The following is a 25,697-nucleotide window of genomic DNA, read 5'->3' as shown; positions in this document are numbered from 1 at the left end:
TATTCAGGGGATGATGTAAAATGGAATGAATGCTCCTTTTAACTGTTGTGAATAAAAGCTTCTCATATCAATTAAATGTTGACTTTATAATTACTGGAGGAATTCTTGTTTCTGTTTTTTAGCTATTCCTTTAAGACATAAATTTTAACTAATATTTCACCATGTTAGGTAATCTTTCCAAACCAAAGGCAGGTTTGGATGATAAATTACGTGAAATCACATTTATTTGAAGATGATGTTTATGGTAACTAACACAGTGGAAAATTACCTTCCTAGCCCTCCAGTCTTTTCTGTCTATTCACGCTCTCCCCAGTTTTATAGTTTTTGAGAATTTCTTGTGGCTTGCAGAAGGATTTCCAATGAATAATCTTCCCAGCCATTTACTCCATGATGGTCTAGGAGTATTTTTGAACACCTTGCTATGAATTTAGCTGCATCTTTTTTTCCTATCTGGTGACTGAGTGGAGCTGATGAATTCCTCACTGAAATAAGAGCTACCTGGGAAAGAGTATGGTCAGAAGGAGTTAGGACTGGAAGAGGAGAGATTCTCACCACTTGTTTACCAGTTCAACTTGCCTGGCATGTACCTCTAACAGAAATGGCAAGCACATTTCAGAATCCAGCTTAAAAAGAGGACCCTTTGGCTGTCTGGGCATGGAGACAGCGAGCAGGAAGGATGTGGCGAGCGCCAGCTGCTTGTCTGGAAAGGAGCCCGCCGCGATGTGCGGCTGGGGCTCAGCGCTGAGCGCGACTTGGCAGCCTCCAGTGTCTGTTTGTGAAGGCGAAGGATTCATTAGTCATTAAGGCTGTCAGTTGCAGCTACACAAAGTGATAGTCTCTAAAGATAAATCCTTTTTCTCCTTAAGCAAATAGGCTTCAACATTAGCCAGCAAGACCTAAGTCTATTTCCCTGTTTGTTTCTCTGTGCCAGCTCATCGCAAGACACGTGTTCCTTAACAGGAGTAACTTAGCACTTGGGACAAGTGATTTCAGGTTTTCTGTAGAGGTTATGGGCCGAGGGTTTGGCTGCAGGTGCAATAGGTAGGTTGTAAAAGTAGCAGATGATGCCAAAATCCCATTATACTTGGGGTATTCCTTTTGGTAGGTCCTTTCTGAGATGACTCGGTGAGCAATGGCTCACAGGTCTTGAGGGGTTTTATTTCCCCTGTCCCATTTTTGTGGAGGTGCCAAACCCTCTAACATCAGTCAGTCCCTGCACATATAAAAGGCTGGCAGCAGAAAGCAGGTGTATTTCTTGGCATTCAGGCTTCTAACTCTGGGTGCCAATTTATCACAAGCCAGGAAACGGTTGGTGGCTAAGTGGATATGCAGGTGAACAGAGACCACACAACCTTAAGTATTGCAGCCTTGTCTATTTGCCACTGTTTTTATTGGTGAAAACAGACTCTACTTTTTCTCACTTTGTAGTGTTTCTGCTCCCGTTTTGCATCAATGTGAGTTGGAACTGAGGACAAACCGGGGCAAAAGGATGATCCTGATCTATTTGTGCATTCTTAAGTCCTTCAGCAATACTAATTGGATGTAGATCAAATACATATTCACATTTCTGATCAATTTGTCAGACAATGTACTAGGGAACTTGTGCCAGTGCAGGAGGACAGACAGTACCTGATCCAACAATAATCAAAGCAGCTCGGGCAGATGGTAGCTGATCTCACAGGAATCCTGCCAATGCAAAGTTAACGTCAGTTCTTCAAGTTGTTTGTCATCTTTTTAATATGGTAGTAAGAGTTGTAAAGCTGGATTTATTCTGTCACTGGAGCGTGGCCTTATCTACTGCACTACAGCTGCCAGTCAGTGAAAGGGTCACTGTTGAAGGAAAAGAGGTCTTAGACCCCTTTTTCTAAGGGTCTCAAGAGAGCTATCTGGCCACAGCTGCCTTGGAGAGCGAGTCAATGGAGATGAAAATTGAGCTCGGGTATTTTCACAACTGTGCAGAGCTCAGAGTTGTCCACCAAATATGACAACAACACAAAGCAACCACTGCTTGTCTGTCTGCCTTTCAGAACAGTCAAACACCCAGGGCTATCTGGATCTGTAGGGGCCTTGTTATGCCGTGGCAGTTAGCTGTGAGTTAAAGTCTTTCTGTCTGTTTGTCCTTCTATACATAGGAAGGAAATGATCCTGCATATATAGCGTTTAGCATTACTGTTTCCTGAGGAGGGCCTGGGCAAGATTGGAATATCCTGTTTACATATTGTTAGTGCTATATTTGACTAACTGTCCTGAGAGTTTTAATCTTTCTGGATCGGGACAAACTTTTCTTATTGTGTGTGAGTTTCTGTCCTACTGAAAGAGAGAAGTTTAACTCTTTTTACTAGAGCCAAGTGCCTCGCTGGTTTGGTCCTACCACTGTAGAGAAGATTGAGCTTCTCACCGTAGTGGACAGTTGATGTCTTTCATGAGCTGAAGGGCAGAGAAACCTTTGGCAAATGGCTTTGTGAACTTGTCCTTCTTTCAGGATATCCTTAAAGGAAGATGTATTCATTCTCCTGTTCTGAAAACATCCTTGAATCACTTTACTCACTGTGACTCAACCTGCTTAGAGCATTCAAGTGACAGGATTTTTTAGGGCATTTCCAGCTTCCTTTAAGTGAATAGTTCAGTCTTTCTAAATAGCTTGGTATATACTACCTGCACACTTTCATTTAGACAAGTCTATTTATATTTCCATAAATAATACAGAACCTCTTAATTAGCGAGCCAGTAACAGTGGCACCTTTGCGGAGTAGGTGTTAGCAGTACTGGTCTGTTGTAGATCTGTGTTGCTTGGGTAGCACTTGTGGAAGGATCTGCTGAATTCATGCCCAACTGTGGTTACGTCATGTCATGCCTTTTTCAGAATGTCATGGTCCTCTGGAAATAGCCCGTTATCTAAGAAAACAGGAAAGTGCACCTGGAAACTTTTAGACTAGACTCCCTGTTCAGTCATGAACCCATTTTAAGTACATCAAGTAAGGGAGCTGTAATATACGATCTTTTTCGTCCATATATTAGGTGGTGACTCATAGATTCAATGTCAGAAGAATGTAATGAAAAGTTCCTCCATCTTGACATATGTAGCTGACATTTTTAGATCTGACATGCCCTTTAATTCAAGGTGTTTAGGCTGCATTGTTAGTGCTTTCAATATTGGTCTCTGTTGCACAGATTTTCATATATGTATGTGAATTGGTTCTGTCTTTTTTCCTTTTATCTCAGTGTTTTCTGTGAATACTTTGCACAGGAATCAGTAGCTCTCATTTTCTGTATAAAGGAACCAAGACAAAGAAATTATTAAACAGGTTGTTAAAGATAACTAAGGAAGTCAGAATTGGAAAAAGGAACTAGTCTAGTAGAGGTCCTGGCTAGCATAAATATTCTGCTATAAAGCTGTAACAATGCAAAGGAAAGGTGATGAAAATATGAGCTTAAGATAATTTATTATTTACTAATAACATTGTTTCGATATGTTCACAGAAAAAAAAAACATAACAGATCCATATTTTGACCTTTATGCCAGCCTAAATCTAAAGTAGTGGCATGGACAGCTGTCTCAACTCTGGGTTCAGATGTTTTCTAGTTGGTGCAAGCAGCCAAATGAACTTGTATAAATTAAAGAATTAGTGTAATTACAGTATCAGTGCTAATTAACGTGTGAGTGCATTTGCAATCTGAAGCTTTTGGTGAAATTCCTTCTGTCATCGGTGAACTCTCATTTTCTTCTGTTACCTTTTGTATTGGAGTACACATTGTAAAGAACTATTCTAGAAATGACCACCCTTCCACAACTAGGCTGAACTATCTGTGTGTTCTTGGCAAATGAACCAAGCTGTTAAGCAGTTTAAATTGAAAGGTCTGCATGATCTGCTGGCAGATTTGAGGGGGCAACCTTGGGGGTATTAGAGGTTGGGGCCCCTGGTCAGAGGGTGGTGGCAAAAAACAGGAGGGAGATGACAAAGGGTACGCCCCTAGTCAGCATCAAGGGAGCTGTAAGGTGTTCACAGCCTTAGTGAGACATCCAAGCGCCAGGAGCAGAGTGTGAGGAGGATGAGGAAGGAGTTTTATTCTCATGTAACTTTCTCTCTAAGAATGATTGATTTCCAGTGATGTTCTCCTTTATCCTGAGCTATACAGGCCTCCTTGCTTTGATAATCTCAAAAATGCCAAAGTGATTTTAGAAGTAGGAAAAGGACTTTCCTCTGTTGTACCCCCTCTTTCATAGTTCCCTCTCCTCCCATTCATAGTTGTAGTTGTCAGTGCGGACACAGCAGTCGAGCTCTGAATCATAGGCAAAACAACTCAAAGTATCACAGATGATAGAGGAGCTCACAAGAACTACTTGGTCTTCTCAGTTTATTGTCATGGTGGCAAAAGAATTTTTTCTAAAAGCTACATGAGAGGTGTGAATCATCCCGTAACTGCTATGCACTAGATCAAGAAGTAGAAAAGTGAATATCCGTGAACAAAGCATCAGTGTAACTGAAACATCGCATAGAACAGCGGGCCTGTGATGCTCCTTGTGCAGGGGTTCAGATATCAGCCCAGAAGGCAGCTCTGCAGAGGCTGCGGCCGAGGCAGAGAACGCTGCCTACATAGTGTCAGTAATTTCATGGTTCAATGCAGTAATTTCACATACTGTATTGAAGCAATAGGCATTTGCTGCACTAGCTTCAGGCTTTCACTTGTATCATTGCATGGATCTCCTTTAACAAAAACCTTCCAGTTTCCAACAGCTGCTAATCAGAACTGATACCGTCTCCCATGACATCATCTACTCTGCTGTGTTGACCTATAGCTGTCACGGTTTAATGCACCAGCCTGGATGTTCTCTGGGCTTGTAGCTGCTAAAATGAAGGGTCAGGGAGGGTGATGTTTCAGAGACAGCCTTGTAGCTTTCAAAGCTCTCAACCATCATCGTTACTGTATCTACATTTGAAACCATGGAAAGGTTCCAACAAAGCAGAGCACCCCTTGTATTTAACAAAGCAAGTTAGAATAAGCTAAGGACGAGCCTTGCTGATCTGCTGGTTAGACCGATTCCCTCATGAATGTAAAGTTCAACTCCTGTGTCCTGATAAGAAAAGCTCTTCCTGGAACTAGTCCCAGCAACTCTCTTCATGGCCATGACCTCTCCCAGCAGCTTTGTCGACACAAGTCTCAGCCTTGTTAAGCAATACGCTGAGTGGAAGCGTTCAAAACGTTTCCAGAAGCTGGAGTTAGAACACAGAGCTGGCTTAGGCTTCTGGGCAATGGGAAGTGAATGCAAATTCATCCCCAACTTCAGTTTTCTCATAAAATTCTGCACACACACCTCTCCTGTAAACTAGTTAAGTAAAATCTCCTGTAAGAGGCAGGAATAGTACTAGTGGGGAGCCTTTCAAGTTAGTCCACAAATATCTCCAAGGTTTATGTAGCTTATTGCTGGGATGTTTACCCTCTTTCCGTCATGAAAAAGGCATTGGTAGGGGCAATCTCGATAAATTTTAGTAATGACTGTAAAAAGTTTACTCATAGCTCAGTGCAGTGGTGATGCCTCTGCATTTACTCCACCTCTTGAGAAAATCTTTTAAAGGTAGTAGTAATATCCTTTTTAAAGCACAGAGGCGGGGATTCATCTGTGCCCTGGGTTAGCTCTTAATTCTAGCTGTGCCCTAACAACAGGGCACGATTGTTTCCTACTGCACCAGCACACAGCTGTTACCCGAGGGAGATGTGGTGTGACGGTAGGACAGTAAAGCTGTGGCTCATGTTTGGTGTGCAGCATGCTGTCGAACTGGAGTGAGGTAACCAGATTCGCCTTGTCCTTCATACAACTACTTCTTGTTGCAGAGATCATATTGTTGCCTTGTATTTGTGCTAAGCTATTGACTTCAGGTTAAGTGAAGGTGGCACCAGGCTTGGGCTGCTTCATGTCTGTCAGAGGATGACCAAAATACTTCTGCTAGCCCTTGAAATGCCTTGCTGAGAGCAGGGTGCTGGCACTGTCCTAGCACATGTGCCATTTAACCTACTGCCTTTGTAGGTCTGAGGTACTCAGAGCAGTCAGTACAAAGTACTACTCTGCAGCCTGCATCTGCATGGTCAAAAGAGTATTGGGAAGGCTTGCCAAGGTAAAGAACAATCTGTAGTTGGATGCTGAGGTCCCCATGTGAACTTCTTCTAACACATAGGCTGCTCTAGGACAAATTGAGCAAAAATCATATAGCTTTAATGTCTTTCCTAGGTTTTTGTTGGTACCTTGGCTTGCTATACTGTATTTCCTTTTGTCTCTTGAGTCTGGATAAAAATTATTGAATACATGAAAAATATTGGTTGAGCTGATAACAATTTGGTGCTGTTTTTCCCACTGCTTAAATCAGCATCTTGACAATGCTACTCAGTGGTGTATGTATATATTGTCTGTTTACAAGCTCTCTTTGAGACCAACAGCCTGAATCTTCACTGCTGCTGGGGCCACTTTGCACCACTCTCAGTAGGGAGCAGCCCAAAGACGAGAGCTAAATACTCAATGATACTTGTTTCCTGAGGGAGGGCTGCAGAAGAAGGCTGTGCACCTGCTTACCTCTTAGTGGGGCTGTGAGAAAAGACAACTACTTCAGTAAATTAGACTAAATCCTTTGCTTCTGCAAAGGATTGGTGAGGCTAGAACCTAATGGACCTCATTCTGTTTCACTTAGCTGTCAAGAAACTGCTGTACCTGCAGAAGATGCTGTCAAGATATCAATAAGCTATCTTGAATTGAGGTGTTGGGAGAGGCAAAGTATTGTATAAAGACTGGAAAAGTCTTGGAGTGAGTTGTCATAAATGAGACATGGTTTCTCTGTAACAGAACATTCTTCATAGGCAATTTAACAAGAATTGGAATTAAATCTGGAAAAAAAAAAAAAAAAAAAGGCAATGTAGCTGCTATGCCAAAGCTTTCACAAGCTCGCGGTGTGCAGCCTGCGCTCTGACTGTAGGCAGTGCTTTTTCTAGGCAGTTATGAGCTCACACTATACTTGCACCACAGCTGTATGTATGCTTTCCAAAATACACTTCTGAAATTATATATATGCCTTTTTAGAATGCTAATTATCTGTGTGGTCATTCATTCCTGGAGTTAATGACCAGTCTTTTAGAGAAAATAAGTTAACAAACTGACAGCTGCTCATAATGAATCACTTGCTGGAGAGCCCTGTGCAACTGTAACATCCACAGTAAATCCTTCTTTTGCTTCTGGTAGTCCAGTGAAGTGATGGGCAAAGAAATCAGGCAGTAACTTCTGCTGAAGTATTAGATTTGTTCATGAGACTTGATAGAGAAAAATGTCAGAAAATCCTAGGCTGTGGATTTCTGCTATCCTTGGAGTGAACTGAACAGAAATGGGAAAATGTGGCTCGTTTGATGTAACCTCCCAGTTCAGCTATCAATAGTCATCAGTCCTGCATGCACAGATGGCATGGAAAGATGGGCAAAAAGGGGTGCTGATAGCTGGGGAACTCTAAAAGGACTCTCTTCTAGCTCTACTACCAAAATAAATTGAAATACCAAGGCTTTGGGCTAAAGTAACAGACTGCTCATTCCAAAAGTGAATACTGTGTTCAGGCATTGTATGGGCAACCCGTCTGCTCTCAGAGCCACAAGGGACCATGGCTGCTTTGGATCTCATAGCATGTAATGAGGCAGAAAGCAGCTTTATAGGTTGTTCTTGTTGTACTGACAGTGATTCTGCTGGGAGCTGCTGTGGCACGAGCTGGCTGAGCTGGCTGCATTTTCAGATCAGAATGTCCGCAGTAATCAGTAACTATCTTTCATCAACAATTAACCATTAACTCATGGCAAATATCAGGACTTTTTTTTTCATAACCTTTGGTTACAAACAAATAAATAGACATAACATTTCAGGAACCTTGAATAAGGTAACAAATATTCTGAAATTCCAATTTCTTCTATCAGAACTTGTCTAATGACCAACATTTTCTGAATATTTTGTTTGCAGTGAACTGTTGGAAATACCTGGTATCTAGCTGGTAACACAGTTTAACTTGGGACATTGATGACGTTAAAGTGAGAATATCACGTTTAAACTGATCAAACTACACAGCACATAGAGATGACTGTATGAATACTGGTGCATATTGTTTTCAGAAATGAGTTCTAGAATATATCTTGAACACTTGCAGGCCAGAGAGGTTTGTGGGTGTCGTGTTGTCTACAGCTGTTTTCTCATTGAAAGTCCAAGCAAAATCTCAGCAGTATTACTGAATATTGCTTTTTTTGTCAGCTTTACCAACGTCCTTACAATTACCTGTCAGAAACAAATAGCATTTCTTTCTCTATGGTGTGGCAGTTAATCATAATTCACATACTAGGAATGTAAAATCAAACTAGGATGAAAAATCAAACAAAAACAAACTGAGACATGAAATATTTAGCTTGCTTTCTTCTGCTTATAAATTTTCTGCCAGTTATAATATGCTGATTTTCCTCAAAGCAGTTGTATTTTCTGTGCATTTTTCTATATGTACTCTGGAAGGCCTGTAGTACTCTGGAAGACCTGATTTTGTAGTTATTGGGTTTCTGTTTTCTCAATGTATTAAGAGTTTTGTTGGTACTAACAATTAGTGCTAAGCCGTTTGTAGTAACAGGATTCAAACAGCACGTAAGTAGCTTCATTACAGGGTTGAGACTTAGTGGCCGGGAGCTGTTTTTAGGGGTTGCAGGAGATTCTAACGTTCTGCTTCTTTCTTCCTTCTAGGTATCTGTATAAAATGTGGAAAAGGGGTGTATGGAGCGAGCCAGGCTTGCCAAGCAATGGGCAATCTCTATCACACCAACTGCTTCACGTGCTGCTCTTGTGGTAAGTGAGATCTACCACAGCCTGGTTAAGTGACTTCCTTCTGTAACATATATATTCCTTTAGCATCTAGTGGGCAGGGTGAGACTTCATTTTGCTGTTTTCCTAAGGCAAAATTCCCATGTGAGGCTCCAGCCTCAGAAGTTACTTTTTATTTGCCATCTGTAAGTGTTCAATGGTGTTTTCTTAAGCAACAGTCCAGAAAAGTAGTATTTGGTTGTTTTAAGGGCTGTATTGTCAAAATGGCTTCAACTTGGCCTGTATAAGCACTGCATATTTAAATTCACTTACATTTATGGAACTGTAGTAGTATTTGGTTGTTTTAAGGGCTGTATTGTCAAAATGGCTTCAACTTGGCCTTTATAAGCACTGCATATTTAAATTCACTTACGTTTATGGAACTGTAATGTACATTTATCATTTTTACAGAAAAACTATAAAATTTTTGCAGTCAGAAGCACTTTCTATGCACACATGCAAGTCCAGTCCTGCAAATATGTTTGACATTTCTGTGTACACATAGTGGTCAAAAATTGTTTATGTTTGGATATGATAAGAACAAGTAGAAACTGCAAGTCAAAACATCTTAAAGAATTGCAATATCTTATTTTTGTAGAGGAAAACTGTGTAGGTAAATCACTGGCATTTGCTTGCTGCTCTTGGGACCTGCTTCAATTTCTGTTTTAAATCTGATGTGTGTAAAAGTGATGTATTCTCTGTGTGATTTGGGAGAAATCATGGCTTTGCCAGGGAAAACATTGGGCTTGGAAAATTCAAGGCAGGACTTTAGGAAATGTTTTCAGTAAGTTAGACATTTAGAACTGAAGTTGGAAACCTAGGTGTCCTGCCTGTAAATTCGGAGGGTTCACAAATTCCCACCAAATTGAAGGCAACTATCAAAGCTTATTTTCAGAAGTCATATAACTTTTATTGATATGCATGTGGATTTAGGTTCCTAATATATGAAAATACTGGCCTAGATGTTGAGAATCTTGCTGTGATAAACACACACAGTGAAAGGTTTACCCTCAGCAGAATTTGCTGAGGCTGTATTGTTTATAAAAGGGATTAAATAAAGATTAGAAAAAGAGTAAAAGATTATTGATGGAGAACCAGGTAACTTTCTAATGAAAAGCCCATTGTAAAATTCACTTGTGAGAGAAATGGATTTTTTTTCTCTTGAGGTTTGTACACATAGATAAATATTGGGTGAAAGAAACCTACAACCTGAATATAGAATTAATAACCATTATAAATCACTCTGAACCATTATCAGGCTCTAGAATAAACTTGTCTCAAATCTTATGGGGACATTATCATGACTGTGCTCAAATCTGATGATGAATGAGCAGCATTTTCTTGGCTGCCAGAACAAATGAAATGCTCCAGCATCCTGGTTAGCAGGGGATTACAGATTATGATATCGGATAGTATCTATCCACTCATTGCCAACATTTAACCCTGGCTAATTGCATGGGTGAATTACAGCTTCCTCTGTGGGGACTGATTTATTTTTTTTAGTCAGGATGCAGGTTTGTTACCACAAAGGTCTGTATACTGGTCACTCTGCTCCTCAGAAGAATGTATAATGGCCTAGAAATGTATTTTAACAGCAAAATATGATTCCAACTTAGTTATTCACAAGCACGACAAGCTTTTCAGACTGCGCCAATGACTTGTGTGGCCAGTGTGCGTTTAGCAGGAGGTCACTACAGGCATGTTCTTTCAAAACGTGTCCTTGCCCCACCTCATGGTGCTAGTGGAATTTCATTGCATTACTGTCATGCTGGAAAGCCCAGCTGTCTTCTGTTAGCAGGTTTTACAAGCAAAATGCCCTTGGATTTCCTTCTGTCTGCAATCTCTGATACAATCCTGTTAAAAGGAAGTCAGTTGTGTGTAACCCAGGAAGGCCTGCAGTCTTTCTTATGTTAGGCACTGAAAAGGTGAATTGCAGAACATCTTGTGCAAGCAACTGAACACAAACTTCTCACCGTACTTTGGTTTATGAATAGGCAGTTAATTTTATCTTCAGTGTGGCACTGGTTAGAAGTATACCAGAATGTTGCACTCTAGTTTTGATTCAAAACAATGAGGAAAAGCTGGAGAGAGTACAAAATAAGTTAAGCAGGTGACTAAAAGCTGGAGAAAAGCTTATCATAAACCCAATGTATTTTGGGTGTCAGAAGAAAGAGGATGAGAGAGGTCTTCACTAAGAGCTCAAACACTTTTGCCCGGAAATAGATTAGAAATAGATTGCCAGAAATGCGTTAGAAAGTGGTGTTTTATGTACTAGAGACAAACAAGAGATCTGTTCTAGAGGCTGAAACTACACAATTCATATGGGGAATGAAAGTCAATTTGCACACAGTGAGGATAAATAACTATAGGAACAAACTAGCAAGAGAAGTGGTGGATTCTCCATTCCTCCTTGTTTTAAAGTTATGACCAAAGGTCTCTTTGGAAGATGTCTTAATCTGAGCCAAACTTCTGGATTTAGTACATAGGGCATTCACAGATTCACCTGTGTTAGGCGCGAGGTCACATCTTAGCGGTACGTGGACGTGACACCCTGAATCTTTGGCAGGAGAGTAGAGAAGTGCATTGGTGCCTTGGCCTAAAGCAGTTCTTATGCACTGGCTGCATCTACTTAGAAACCTAAAATAAAGTAATAAGAAAAGTTTATCCTTCTTTCCACCACCCCTCTTTGAATAATAAGAATGATCCAAGCTCTTCTCCAGCAGATATCAGTCTCAATTTCAGTATAACAGATGTAGGAAGCAAATGGCAGTAATGAAAGAAGAAAACTCGGTACCTGGAGACATTAGTTTTAGGTAAGTGCCCAATATTTAGCTAGCTACAGTTGTATCTATAAATCAAGCATTTGGGAAATACTGTGGTTTGGAGATCACTCAGACTGAAATGCAGTGATGAAAAATAGTCTCCTAGGGCTGCATTTCAGTACTTGGTAGCGAGCGTTTTCAACTCGTCAAAGTACAACTATGCAGAAAAATGGGAAGAGAGCCGCAGGAGGAAATGCCCCTCAAGAAAGAATCTTCTCTTAAGCACTTGAAGCTTCACTTAGGTTTCAGTGCTCAGTACAGTCTTATTGGGTGCTGTGGTTGAAAAGCTGCTGTCTGGTGAAATGACGTTTTTGGCCTTTTGGTGGACATACCAGCACTTTTCCCAGTGCTGTCCTTCTTGATACTTGTTAAAGTATGTCAGAAGATTGCTGGAGAGGTTTATGTTTTTGTACTTAGGAGGAAAACTAAAATACACGTATAATGAGAGTCTCCGTGAGGACTGTATCCTTGCTAGCATGAAAGTGTGAGAACTTAAGGACAGATCCTTGGAGCTGTTTTGCAGTGTTAACAGTTATTTGAAAGTGTAACTACAAGAAGATAAGGAAATATTTCAGGGATATAGTAAATAAATAGGAAAGAAATGATGACATCTATCTCCCTTGGGCATCTTGTTAAGATGGTAACTCTGTTCGTTGTCTTCGTAATTACCAAGAGCTTTTGGGTAAACCTTGGCACTGTATTGGTTCAGAATTGTAGCAGATCTTCTCAGAACAAGAATTCAGAGGGGATGAGACGGATGGAAGGGAAATGACCCAGCAGACAGAGATATTTTGTATTAAAATATAATTTCTGGCACTTTAGTGACCTCAGTGATGGGGTCATCACCTCTAAGTGCAGGTGACGGGCTGCAGGAACTAATGGAATCTCTGATACTTGTTACAGAAAGTAATTTACCAAGTTTCAGAAGGCAGGATGGTGCTCAAACCATAATGCCATTCACAATATATTTTCAGGATGAAATTTTACTCCAGTCACAGTCACGATGACTGCAGGAACTGCAATAAGATAAATCTTTATAATGAGGAATACCAATTTTTGTATTTATGTTACTTTGAAGATGGCAATAGATGTGCAGAAAATGAGCTTTCCAGAACAAGGTGTTTTGCATGTCTGGGCTCTCCAACTGAGATGCATTTTGCCATAAACCTGGGACACGTTCTGCCCTTTTACATGAAGGCAAATATTTGAGCACTCCATTTGCCTTTAATCTGCACTTTAGCCACTGGGTTTCAGCACAGGAAATCACTGCAGGATCAATCCAAAGCTTACAGCAAACTGCATAATCCCAAAGGTATGCAGCTCATTTCTTGCCTCATAGCTATTGATGAGAACGAATCCTCATGGATTTTGGCAGTGCAGTTTCACGTACGGGTCAGCTTGCCAAGGTGTCGCAGTTCAGTTGATTCCTGCCAGTGCTGCTGCTCCCTCAGAGCACTGGTGAACGGAACTGTAGGTTTAGACGTAGCCTCCCTTTACATTCCCATAGGATCTAGTAGGACCTGTTCTCCTGACTGAAGCCATGGAGTGCTGCTGTGCATAGATGTCTATTAATAGGCAATATGGTCATGTCCCTGCCAGTATGGAGAAGTTTCTTGTGTCACTTTTGCATATGTGTTCCCTGGGTTGAACTGTTGTTTGCTCTTGGTGGTAGTGCGGCACAGAATGTCTTCAGGAAACTGTGTCCCTTTAGAGTATATTTATCAGCAATTGGTGAGTTTTTAAAATACCTAAATTCCCAGTGGAAAGTTCATTTTTAATTCATATTTGTTCTGTCCCCACAGCATATTTATAGGATTAGTATGAGTCACACTGCATCCAAATGGCACATTGCCAGTACTTGCCCCTTAGCCTTAAAGTAAATTCCATGGGAATGTGACATTTATGTAGAATAAAACAAAATTTAGTATAAAATTTGAGTTCTGTATTGTATGTCCACGTATAGCATTAGCATTGGCAATCACAGTGATATGTGTGTTTAACTTTTAACTCTTCAGTGCCTAGTTCCTGAGTGTTAGGTGACTTGTTGCAGCTTCAGCCTCTGACTGTTCATCTGACAACCAGTGTTTTATGCAAACTGCTCTGAGCACCAGGGAGATGCAGTGCGAACATTTAAGGGCAAGGAGCTAAACAGCATTGCTTTGAGGGGCATGTTGAAGTGGAAGTCTATTGGGTAGCTGATGTCCTTGTGCACTTTCCAACCACATGCCGTCAGTCCAGAGCAGCCTGGAATTTGGGGATTTTTGCTCCCAAATCCTGCCAGAGCCCTTGGCTAATTAATACCTGGTGCTTAGGGCAGGCGGGCGGGTGATTCAGTGCTGTGCGTGGGGGAAATTTTCATCCTGATTGCATGGCCTGAGGCCCCATGCAGCGCTCCCAGCCCTGAGCTTCCCTAAGGAACGTGGCTGTTCATGTCCACAGAGCTGCCTCCGCGGCCACCTCAGCGCCTGCCGCCTTCCAGCTGTAACTGGAGCTGCAGTGAAGCCCAGCACTCTGAGGCAGTTACTTGGAGGTATTACTCACTGGAGAAGGCAAGCGCTTTGGAGATGGGCAAGTGCAGTTAGGAAAAGGGACAGAAGGATTTACAAAGCAGTAATCTTTTGAGGGTGAATATGCTAAATGGCTGCTGTTTATGCAGGCTTGTAATTGAGATAACTTGCAGTGTTGCTACAGGAGTGCTGAATTTTATCCGAGTTATTCAGCTTTGTGGGGCTAAGTTACAGCCCGTGCTTATCTCCGTGTGTTCAGCTTTAACACCTATCAAGATACGTGGCTATAAGCAGTTTCAGGTATTTTTGTAACTGAAATCCTAGATTTACCTGTTAATGCAAAACTCACTGTAAGGACAGTGCTCACTTGAAAAAGAGGCATTAATACTGTAAAGGTGACAACTGCTCTCAGATAGTTTTGGTTCACTTTGTACAAGGTTCTGAATCCATGAATAAGTGTCAGCAAAGGAATGTAATCTTGTTTCCTGGTAATTAAAAGTCAAACTTGGATATCAGGTCTACTAAAGCCCCAAGTACCTTAGTGTGCCTCTGTTGGTGTACAAATGTTTACTTCATCTTGATCCACTGTTAATTTGATAATATTTCAGGTTAGGGAAAAATGTAAAAGGATGGGGAAAGAGTAATGAGAAATGCTTGAGTGCGACTGACACAAATGTTCCCCCAAATCTCCTTCATATAGAATTTAGCATATATATATATAAAGTTCATATAAATATATATAAATAAAGTTCATATAAATATATCTTTAGGATACATTTGTCAGTCTGTTCTCTGATTGTATTGCTTTTTTTTTTTTTTTTTTTGTGGTAGCAAAGTCCTAGTCCAGCTGTTCTTGACTTCAGATAAACAGACCAGTCCATTGGTTGTATCTCTTTTTAAAGATGATACTGCTAGACCTTGTCACGAAAGGTTTTCAAGTCTGTGATAGCTTTAAATCTTGTTCAAAAATAGAACAGGGCCCGTTCTTAAGGGTGACTCATCTTCCCTTCATAAGTCAGGGCCCAGGACTAGACCAGACATGCATCTCAGGTGCTCAAAAATAACCATGTGCTTGAAGTTGTTTGGTTAGGGCTGTTACTATTCAGTGCTTCTCATTTTTTGAGGTCTTAGCAACTAGCGTTCATAGCTCTGAAGGCAGAGCCCTGGGGAGCGGTGTAGGTGAGAGGTAGCTGGCCAAGAGAGAAGTGGAAAACATTCCCATGCTCTATTTTTGATTATCAGAAGGCATATGATGAAAAGCTGGCTGGTGGTTTCACTTTGTTTTGCTGAAAGGTATTAATTGTCTTCTGCTGTTAATTATTCTAGCATTAAATGCTTTTGATAGTTATTTTAATTGGTGAGGGTTGCTTGGCAACTAATGATGGAAACTTTTCTCTTGGTTGATTGACTGACCCATAGATGTATTCCTCCCACAACGTTTCTGCTCATAATGTGGAACCAATCACTGACAGTAGCTATGATCCTTTCAGGGGATGGAAAACATATAAAGTACAAAAATATATTCTTCTTAACAGGGTTTGGGCCTCTAATAATAATTATTATTGTTATTAATTATTATTATTATTTCTAAGAACTCTGGTAAATACCAGAAAGAACATAATCATTTCCTTGCATAATTTTGTGTTTGGAATGCCATCTATTGTTTAGCGTAATAAGCTTTGCTAAAATCTCACTGTTTCCTTATCAGCATTTATTATCTGAAGGTCTTAATTCTCTTATTTTGAAACCCACATGTCTCATAGTTTTTCTTTCTTTCCCTTCTGCTCTCTCATACTCTTTCTTCCACTCCCTCTCCTCATTTAAATGTTTTCTTGGAACACATCTCAGTTTCTCCAAGAGAAAAGATTGCCTTGTGCTGCAGTTGAATGCATCTCCCCAAGGGGAAGAAATCCAGATAATCCAGAGTAGAATGCAGGCAAGTCACTTAACATTATCAGCAGATGTTTGTTTCGTATTTCCAGATTCTGCAATTTCAAGTTTTACCTAAAAACAAAGAAAAAAAGTGGTCAGAGAAGAAGAAAACATGTTAAATTAGTTCATTTTATTTTGTTTTTTTGCTACCTGTCATTTTGAATGATCTAGGTTGGTACTATATGTCCCTATGTATTTTTCAGATGGTTAGTGCAAGCTTGAGTGATGTCCATGGTACTTTGCTCATTTGAGAATCAGTCCTCAGAAGGTCTCAGCTCCCTGAAAACATCTCTAATTTAATATACATCATTGTTCCCTCAACAATAAATCAGCTTTGTCTTCACGTATACCAGTTAATCAGTGCTGTCCTTCACCACTTCAACACTCAGTAAATCAGTTCTTCCTTCCATAACCAATTAACCATTTCTCTCCTGATGACTATCCCAGCAAATTTGGTCCTTGCATACACGTCCATGTATGCAAACATTTCCATGCTAATGTGTTTGGCCTCCCCTCTCAAGTTATTTCTGTTGAATATTTCCTTATCATCTGAATCTCTGGCTTTCCTCTCTTTGCTATTTCCCTTTGGATATGTGGATATTATCTCACCGTTATTGCTCTGGAATGCCCCAAAGTGATTTTATTTTTTTCCTGTTTTCCTACTGTATTGAAGAGATTAGACTTCAGTTAATCTTAGACTTAAGTTTGTCTCAGATGTGACTTCTGTGGAGACCACTTTTCCATCTCCATTGATTTGTTCTCTGTCTTTTCTCTGCCTGTGCATGCTCTGGCTTTGCCACTGCGTGGACATTTTTTTTTGTTGTTCTTAATTTCAATTGAAAACTAGAAGCTTATTCAGTAAAGATTGTAAACTAGTTTTTTTTCTCCAGACTAGAACTAGCTTGTCCCCTTGACCTTGACACTGTTTGAACCTACAATGGTAATGGAGGCTTTTTGGTGTTCTGTCTTTGAGGCTTCTTTCTGGCAGAGAGGGTATTAGGAAGCTTCATAGAAATTTGTAGCTGGAAGAATTAGCAGATTGGTGGTTAAGAAGGGGTAGACCAGCCTGGTGAGTCAGGAGGCCATAGCTGCCTTTCCAAGTCTGCTCCAGACTTGCTGTGCAATCTTGGATGAATCTCTGTATATCTGCCTTTGCCCATGCCAGAATAAGTCTTCTCACCTGGTTGTTGCTTTGCTGTTTTCATTACTATTTTGAAAGGAACTTTGAGATTCTAGGATGGAAGTGCTAGAGTGTTCATTAATTATTGTAATATAATAAATAGATGCATTAGCTGGAGGGGATATTTGTAGTATCTGCCATGCAAGCCATACAGCTGCTGCAGCATGCTACTGATAATAATTACTTGCTCAAATAATGTGTATATATACAGTTTGTGAAGGGCCATTTTGGGGATTATATGTCATTAAGTACACAGTCTAATGTAAGACTGTAAAAGACTATTTTCCCAGCACCACTCCCCAGAGCTCTTAGTGCCTGGGCCACATGAATAACATTCCCATTCCTCTGTCCAAGCTGAACGTTGTGTTTTTAATTTATTTTAAGTATCCAAGGAATGCTGTCTCCAGTATTCAGAGGACTGTAAATCGGATGTGAGACACGAATGCACCAGAGAAGCTTATCAGAGAAACGGGCTTGGCGCGAGGCCTACATAAACAACCATAAATTTTTCTCATTTAAATGACGGGCCTCTGGAGGATTGGCCAGTTATAGCTGCAGTGGGCTGGCCTTGAGCACCAATGAAAGTGCTTCAGCTGACCCCTGGTATTTGACATGAGCTGAATGTTCTGCTTGCTTGTAAACTTGCCGTTATGAAACGACCAACTTGGTTCTGGTAAACTGACTTCTGGAGGTCATGCTCCAGAGTTACTTACCAGCAAGAGATATTGTCGCTCATCTTTTGACTTCTTGGAAAATTTTCACTTGGTTATAACCCAGTTAGAGAAGAATCTTTTGCTCCTGCCATTCTTCTGTCTCTCTCCCTCAAAACACAGCACAGGAAGAAACTCAGTAAATCTGATCTTAGCCAGAAAGTCATGTGTCCCCCCCACTATAAATCCATAAATATCTCATTTCCTGAAAATCCTGCCTTTGACCAGAACTTCTACTGGGACTTCTTAGATTTATCAGCACTAGTGGCCAAACTCAGTTTCAGTTACTTCCAAACTGTTCTTGGCTTTGTGGGGAAGAGCATCAGCTCTTAACTCAGCATGAGGAGCCTGAGCTGATCACGCTGCCATTACTGGCTTTATGGCATGATTGGCTCTACATGAGCCTGTTCCCTGTACTTGTATGAAAAGTAGGTAATTTTGCGATATAATTGTCTGATTTTGATTATGCCAGAAGATGTATTTTGTGGTTTTACTGAGTAGCTCCCAGTACTTTACTACAGGGAAGCCCCTGTCTAAGTGCCTTGTTTTGAACTGACATGAAATAAGAAATTCTGCTTGCAAACTCAGTCCCAATTAGGTACATTAAATGCCTACTAAAAACAAACCTGAAGCAGAAACCTGAAGCTGGCCTCCTTCATGGCCAGCTTCTGGTCGGTGTTTGGTACCCCTGCATTTATGAGATCGTTGACTCCATTTGGCAGCTAGCAGGGTGAATATCCGTGTGTGGCAGCCAAGAGATACCGCAGTACGTGCTGTAGATCCGTGTGGGTCTGGAAGCTACCCCCTTGCGTCCCTGTGCTCAGCAGCACAAGCACCCAGGGGCTTCGTGGTGAACGGTGCTGAGCGTCTGCCTGGTCTTCGGCCTCTTCTCCCTCTGCCCACAGCTGTTGAGTGCTCAAGGGGCAGGGCCATTTCTTCAAGTGCTGCAAGAGCACTATCCCCCAACACCATTTTTGATGGCAGTCAGGCCTGGAATGTTTTCCAACCGTAACATTCATGTTCCTTTTGCAATTAAGCACTGTCTGTCCTGAACACTAAAATGCCTAAGAGCGTTCTGGTTTCTCTGCACCTCAGCTGGACACAAAAAGCAGTGCTAAGTGTCATGTTTAGGTTGCCTTTGAATTTAGCTTGTGTGTGATGTGACTAGGGAGGCTTTGAAGCCTATGGGAGGCAGCAAACTGTGCTGAAACGTGCCAAGTGGTTCTCTGCTGTGTGATTTTACAAGCTTCCTTGTTCCCTTATGCTGCCTTGGATAAATGATTTTGGGAGAGCAACATGTGAGGGGGAGGTTGTAGATGGTCATGTCCTCCAAGATGGGACTCAAATCCTGTGGTAGACTCAGTTGTTCATGCGGTTACTGGGGTCTTGTGAAATCATTCCCTGTGTCCCCTGTGAGATCTACTCTGCACTGTGGTGCGAGCAGCAGGCTCAGGCCAGCAAGCTTTAAGTTCCATAAATACTTTCCTTTCCCACTGCCCATATATCACATGAAGTAAAAACGACACAGAGGCTCCAGAACTGGACATCCTAGGACAGGTTTCCTCTCTGGCTTCTTTACACTCTATCCTACTCGGTTCTGTCATCACAAGCTCTTTTCATCTTTACACAAGAAAATCCTCTCCTCTTCAAGGCCTCCTATAACCTCAGCCTCACCTACAAATCTGGTGCAACTGCCCCGTCCTCTGTGACTCAGCTGGCAGGTCCCCAGCCCTGTCCTGCCCTCCGCTCGCTGCTCCCTTGGCCGCACTCCGTGCCTGGAGCCTGTGTGTTTCCCTCCTCCTGATGCTCCCAGGGACTCCACCTACCCTTTGCCTCCATAGGTCTTGCTCCTGCTGCTCCTCTCTCTCTTGTCTTTTCTTTACCTGATACTGTCCGGATTTAACTCTTGTTTGCTACGTTCCATGTGAGCATGTTTGGAATAACAATAATTGAATGGCATAATGAGCCAGGCAACAAATAGGCAAAGAAGTAGATGGGAGAAACTTCTGAAATATCTCCTGTGCAAAGAAATAAGATGACTGGTTACTGTGATTCTGAAGTGCCCTACGCACATGCAGAATGAAGCCAATACTAGGAGACCTGTCAGATAGTTTAATTGTACCTGTGCAGAGTAGGAGGTGCCTGATTTAGTATGTATTTAAAAACAGGAATGAATTTTTCAGTGTCTTGCAATGATTTTTCATTACTGATAGCTATGGTCATCTATCAATGTATTTTAAAGCACAAGAATTTCATGTTCCTAGTATTAAATTGGATGTGGTCTTATGACTTCAGCCGCTTAATTCCGCTGGCTACCTAGGTATCCTTTGCTGTCACTCTTCCAAGTGAATTCCCTGCAAAATTCTCCCTGGAAATGATTCCGATAATTTATTTGAGAAAGTGCATGGATTACTGACCTTAGGAAGCACAACAGTGTAAATTCAAACTGATGGAAACAATTTGCTGGATCAGTGTTTTCAGCCCAGCAGTTTTCTAGAAGAGAAAAGAAGAAAATAGCTGAAAGAACACACAACCGGCAAGGTCTTGGTTTGTATTTCAATGAGTTACATAAAATATAAGCATTTATACACTTGAGGAGATGAGCATAGATGAGTGCAAACTCAAAAGAAGACACATAGGTAAGAACCGGAGATCCTGTTTCCAAGTCTTGTCTTTCAGTGAGGAAAAGATAATGGTATTATGTTTTGGTAAAATATAAAGTATTTTTTTTTTATTACTCTTAAATTCTAGGATCAAATCAGTCCTGGCTTGACCACTGTTCTTTCCCAGGCCATGCGGCATGGGGTGGGCTCAAGCAGAGCAGTCAGTGGCTATTGTTTTGGGAACTGCAGTGCACAGATAATAGTGGTGGGAAGTTCATGTTAAATACAGAGGTGGCTTGGCATAAAATCTTGGGCAGCTTTCAGTTCCGTATGTGCAGAGGTGAAAGTTGCCTGGTATCAGTGAAATTCATGTAGCTGAATCTAACCAGTTTTGAATTATGAGATTCATGGCCATAGCAGCTAATGCATTTGATGTTTGTGGTTTGCTGTATAGCTACTTTTTCAAGTTGTTTTTCCATCTAGCCAAAAGTATTTGGCTTGTGAACAGGATATATGAAAAGCGAAAACTGGGAAACTTAAAAGAAGGAGTAACCAACTTTGAGGCAGGCATGGCTGAAGGCAGAGGTTGTCACTGTCTTAGTCACCACTGGCTCTAGTGGGGAGCTGATGTCTCATGCTGGGTAGGGAAGAGAGGAAGGAAGTGGATTTAGTGGAAAATTGATTGCATCTACTTGGGTTCCATCCAGCTGAATCCTGAGTTAAGTACATTCATCCTGAACTAATCGTTGGAGAGAATTGGCCAAAATCTCACATACTTCTTAAAAGGAAAGCTAAGCATTAAAGGAACAATATCCTCATTGTACTGGAGTGCCAAGAGGAGTGAATGTGCTATCAGGAGTCCTACCTTTTCAGCGCTTTGTTTTGGAAGTTGCTAGTGCCTTTAGTTCTAATATGACCTTGTCCAAAAAGGTGGAGGAAGCTGATAGGTCTGTCAAGTCCAACTTTATTTCAGTATTTCAGTAAAATCATATTTCTCAGATGTATTTTAGCAAATGCAAAACACATACAAATATCACCCAAAACATACCTGAGATCGTAGGTTAGGCTTTGCTCAAAATTGCTTCAGGTCATTTATGAATGAAGCTGTTTATATTGATGCTAGGTTGCTCTTCTCCTTGATAACAGCATATTTTGCATGTGTGTAGGCAAATATAGAAACTTCTCTGAGATTTAAATAAACTCAGAGGTGTGAATGGGTACACTTTAAAAAAGCAATCAGAAATTAGCCACATATTCTTCTGACTGGCAATATCCACTAGAAAATAATTAAACCTGTTGATTCTGGAGTTTGTAGGTAGAACCCCTTTCCACATGCTGCTTCTGCTGTTGCATAAGTAAGTCACCAACTCCAGGTACTGTGCATCTCAACAGTCATCGTGTTTTTACTGCTCAGATTCATTTTGAGAAAAGGAGAGTTGAGTGCTGTGAGCTTGATCTCATGAACAGATGGGTGCCATTGATGGTGGCTGCTGAACGTTTTTTGGCTGGAATTCAAATCAGGCCTTGCTGCTGTGCTTAGGTTCGTCACCAGCAGCCTTTGAAGCTGTTGGCAGTGAGGAGCTGACGCATGTGATGCTACTGTGAGGAGGAGAGTAAGCTGTTCTTGTGCAAATCTATTCTTGTTTTTCTGAAACAACTTAGAAGATGGTTTAGGGAAATTGCTCATCTCCCTTGAGGCTCTCTCACATGTTTTCACAGGATTGGGCTGTGTCCACTCCTTTTGTTCAGCATACCTCTATATGTAAAGTATAGGAGAGAAAGGGATGCTGCAGCTCACGGCTTACAGAGGGCTGCCTTGTTTCGCTATACCAGCTCCTGACAGGCAGATCTGTGGTGTGTGCCCGACAGAGCCCAGCGGAACTACGATTTTTAGTTGGGGCTGAACTTCAATGAGAAATGGATGATCGCTTGGAAGAAAGAATTGGTAGCAGTGGTGAGGGATCTGCATTGCCCTCAGCGAAGAGTGGAACTAACTTCTGCTGGTCAAGTTTGTCAGATTGTTTGCTGGATTCAAGCCCCACTCTGTGTGCTCAGGTAGCAACAGGGATGGAATGTCTCTGTTTTCCTTTAGTTTTATGCAAAGATCCGTGTTTTTTCTTGTGGATGTATTCCTACAGACACTATCTGCCATGTAGCTTGTGCCATGTAACAGTTCTCTCTTCATGAAGGCTGCTCATTAACTTCAGGTAGTGCAGAGCTTGGTGGCTTGCTCCTGTCTCCTGTAGACAAATCACATGTGGACTTTCTGAGTTAGGGACTGTCAGTTCTATTGACACGTGTCCAGTTCTCTGTCATACAACAAAGACCTAACGGAGGTTTCAAAGAGCTACTAGAAAAATAACCAAACAAAGAGCCGGGCCTCGTTCGAGGCCTTGACATTTCGGTCCTTGGTTACAGGACCAACTCTTGCCTCGCACGGCTGTGATGGCTGCGGAGATGGCCTCGTTCTGCAGGAGGCGGCAGCTGCGTGAGGGTTTGCATCAAACACAAGGGAACACTTCCTGCAGTGGGGAATTGAACTGAAGAATGCATTGCTGTAGGGATGGTGTGGAGGCCAAAAGTATCAATGAGCTCTTAGAGGAACTGGACAAATTAGAGACAGGTTGGACCAGCAAGGCTATTAAACATAATGGTTCTGATGTAAGTGACAGTGCAGGATTCTTGAGATCACTTCGCCCTATGCAAGCCCTGCTTCTAATGCTCTTTCCCATTAAGCTTTCACTCTTGACCACAGTTGGAGATAGGATGCTTTTAGTACCATTATGGTTGTTTTTACTGAAGCTTGAATAAAAAACGCCATTCACATATACACATTAGCACTTTTTTGGGGGAAACTTGCGTCCTGTAGTGCTGGGAATGCTTGGATTGGAACACACTATAATTTCATGGTGGATATATTTAATCATTGACTGGACTGATGCTCGGTTCCCATGGCAGTTTGATAGGACAACTGCTCTCTTAAGTCCAGGTTGGAGGAGTGGAGTCCTTTGCTGGTGACAAGGATCTGTGCTGGGGCCATGAAAACTTCCCACAGGGGAAGCTGCCTGGAGGAATGAGCTGCGGCCTCTTCCCGTGGCCGAGCGCTGGGGAGGCCGCTCGTGGCTGCTACCCACTGCTCCTGCTCCTTGCTGCCTTTTGCATTTGCCCACAGAAGGAAATCTTCACTGAACTTCTTTGGGAGCTTTATTCTGTGTTTTCCAGTATATACTGGAAAAGTGTATATACTGTTATATCTACTGCTGTTGTAGCTGAAAAGTATATACTGTCAGCATATCTGCTTGCTAGCTTATAAAGAAATACATTTTAAGATACTTGTTAATATATGTAGGCCTATAAATAGCTACTAGATCAGTGTAGGCTCTTGCATTTCTGTGTCAAACGTGTGCTTGGCTTATGTTTTACAAACTCCTTTTCAACATCAGTTTTTCTGTCAGAGCTCTGTGGAAATAATTTATGCCTTAACCCTTGAATTGACGGATGGTATGAGATGGAATAAATATGTAAGTGAGAGAGAAAGGAAACATCTGCCCAATTTTGCCTTCTGTAAATTATATGGAAACTTGAAAGTATCTGCAAAGTTTATAATATGGTTTGCACAGGAAAGCTTTTCCTGTGTACTGAGGGTCAGAGATCTCCTCGTCTCCGCAGCATTAAGTAACCTTTTGGTTAAATAACCTGACTGGAGAGTAGAAGGAGAGAGAAAGGAGGAGAGAATTCCACACTAGAGTAAACATGGCACGGAGATTATGGATACCCTGCCAAGAAAGGTGGGGGTTTCCAGCAAGGTAACAAAAGATTAGAGCTAGCTATCTGCATAATCTGTCTGGAGAGGAGCAGCTGAAGCTGCACGGCAGGGTTGGGCAGCAGTGCAGCCTCCCTGCAGCCTCCCCGTGCCCCGGCCAGCCGCGTTCTGCAGCCGTGCGCGCAGAGCCGGGCAGGGCAGCGCGGCCGTTCCCTGCCCCGCTGCCGGGGCACAGGCTTCCCGGCAGCAACGGCCCGACTCGCTTCTGCACAGAAAGGTGTTTTTTCAGTGCGAGAGCTAACAGGCAGTGCAGCTTTCGGGAGAAGCTGATGAAGCTTTGTATTTTGCCAGCAGGGCAGCTTAAGGTAAACTGCACAGGAAAGTCTAAAGTTTACCTTGAGCTACAAACATGTCACAATGATGAAGTGCCTTGTTTTCACCTGGATTTTACTGCTAGCACAGAGCAAAGATGGACATTTTCTCTGGTGAAGATGATACCTTTGGGCGAGTTTACCATTTGTGTAAATTGTCCTGAATTTAGAGATGCTGTGGGGATTTACCCCAGCTGCAAGTTCATCTTCATGCATCTCTGCTGTGCAGGGGGAGGCGTAGGGCACCACCGTTCAGATGTGACAGCAACTTGCACCCTGTTTCGCCGCTGGAAAGGTTGCTCGGAGCAGAGAGCAGTGCCCAGTCTGATGAGCAGCCCATAGGGGGAACTGAATAATTGTATTAAACATGGGTGCACTTATGTGAAGGCCTTAAGGAGAGCTGGGCAAACAATAATCAGAAAGAAAAATGGTTATCTGCCATCTGCCTCGCTAGGAACAATCAACTTGAGGTAGAGATTGAAAATTAACTCTGATTTTGTAGCCACAATTAAATTTTTTTTTTTTTTGGACATACATATATATTTTGGTATAGGAGCTTAAACTCTGGAGGAATTTTAAATTAACATTTTTTTAAAAAATTAAATTGTTATACTTCCCATGCATCAGTGTATTTTCAAAATATCCTAATCCATTAAAACTGTTAATTAATACCGTAATATTTCTGCCTATTTGATGATAATATCTGATTAGAATTTGTTCATGAACTTTGAATACGCTTTCCTGAAAGAATCCATGTAAAGAGAGAAAACAATACACATCCTGTACTCCACCTTCATAGGCCTCTAGCATGCGATGCCACCTTTTGTTTGCAAGAGTTTAAATTTCAAATAAAATCCCAGCATTCTTTTGAAAAAAGGAAAGGGCCTCTCCCCTGCTTAGATTGTCAAATCCCAGACTAGGCCGGAATTGAATAGGCCAAGTCAGTGACCTC

The 25,697-nt window shown here is 41.6% G+C and overlaps 1 protein-coding gene across 2 annotated transcripts in view; it reads left to right on the top strand.

Moving 5' to 3' along the window:
• WTIP (WT1 interacting protein) overlaps positions 1-25,697 on the top strand; it is a 69,767-nt gene that overhangs the window by 17,403 nt on the left and 26,667 nt on the right. For both annotated transcript variants that reach the window (XR_003248906.1, XM_026036516.1), the window contains exon 2: positions 8,741-8,842. Coding sequence is in view for 1 of the 2 variants with exons in the window: in XM_026036516.1 (XP_025892301.1) it covers positions 8,741-8,842 (102 nt within the window). In the remaining variant the exon portion in view is untranslated. The remainder of the gene's footprint in view (positions 1-8,740; positions 8,843-25,697) is intronic.

This window comes from Nothoprocta perdicaria, unplaced genomic scaffold, assembly GCF_003342845.1.
Source record: "Nothoprocta perdicaria isolate Ctin4 unplaced genomic scaffold, notPer1 scaffold_18, whole genome shotgun sequence".
Classification (NCBI taxonomy): domain Eukaryota; kingdom Metazoa; phylum Chordata; class Aves; order Tinamiformes; family Tinamidae; genus Nothoprocta; species Nothoprocta perdicaria.
Note: the sequence above shows the minus strand (reverse complement) of the source record. Positions and strands in the feature narration are given on the sequence as shown.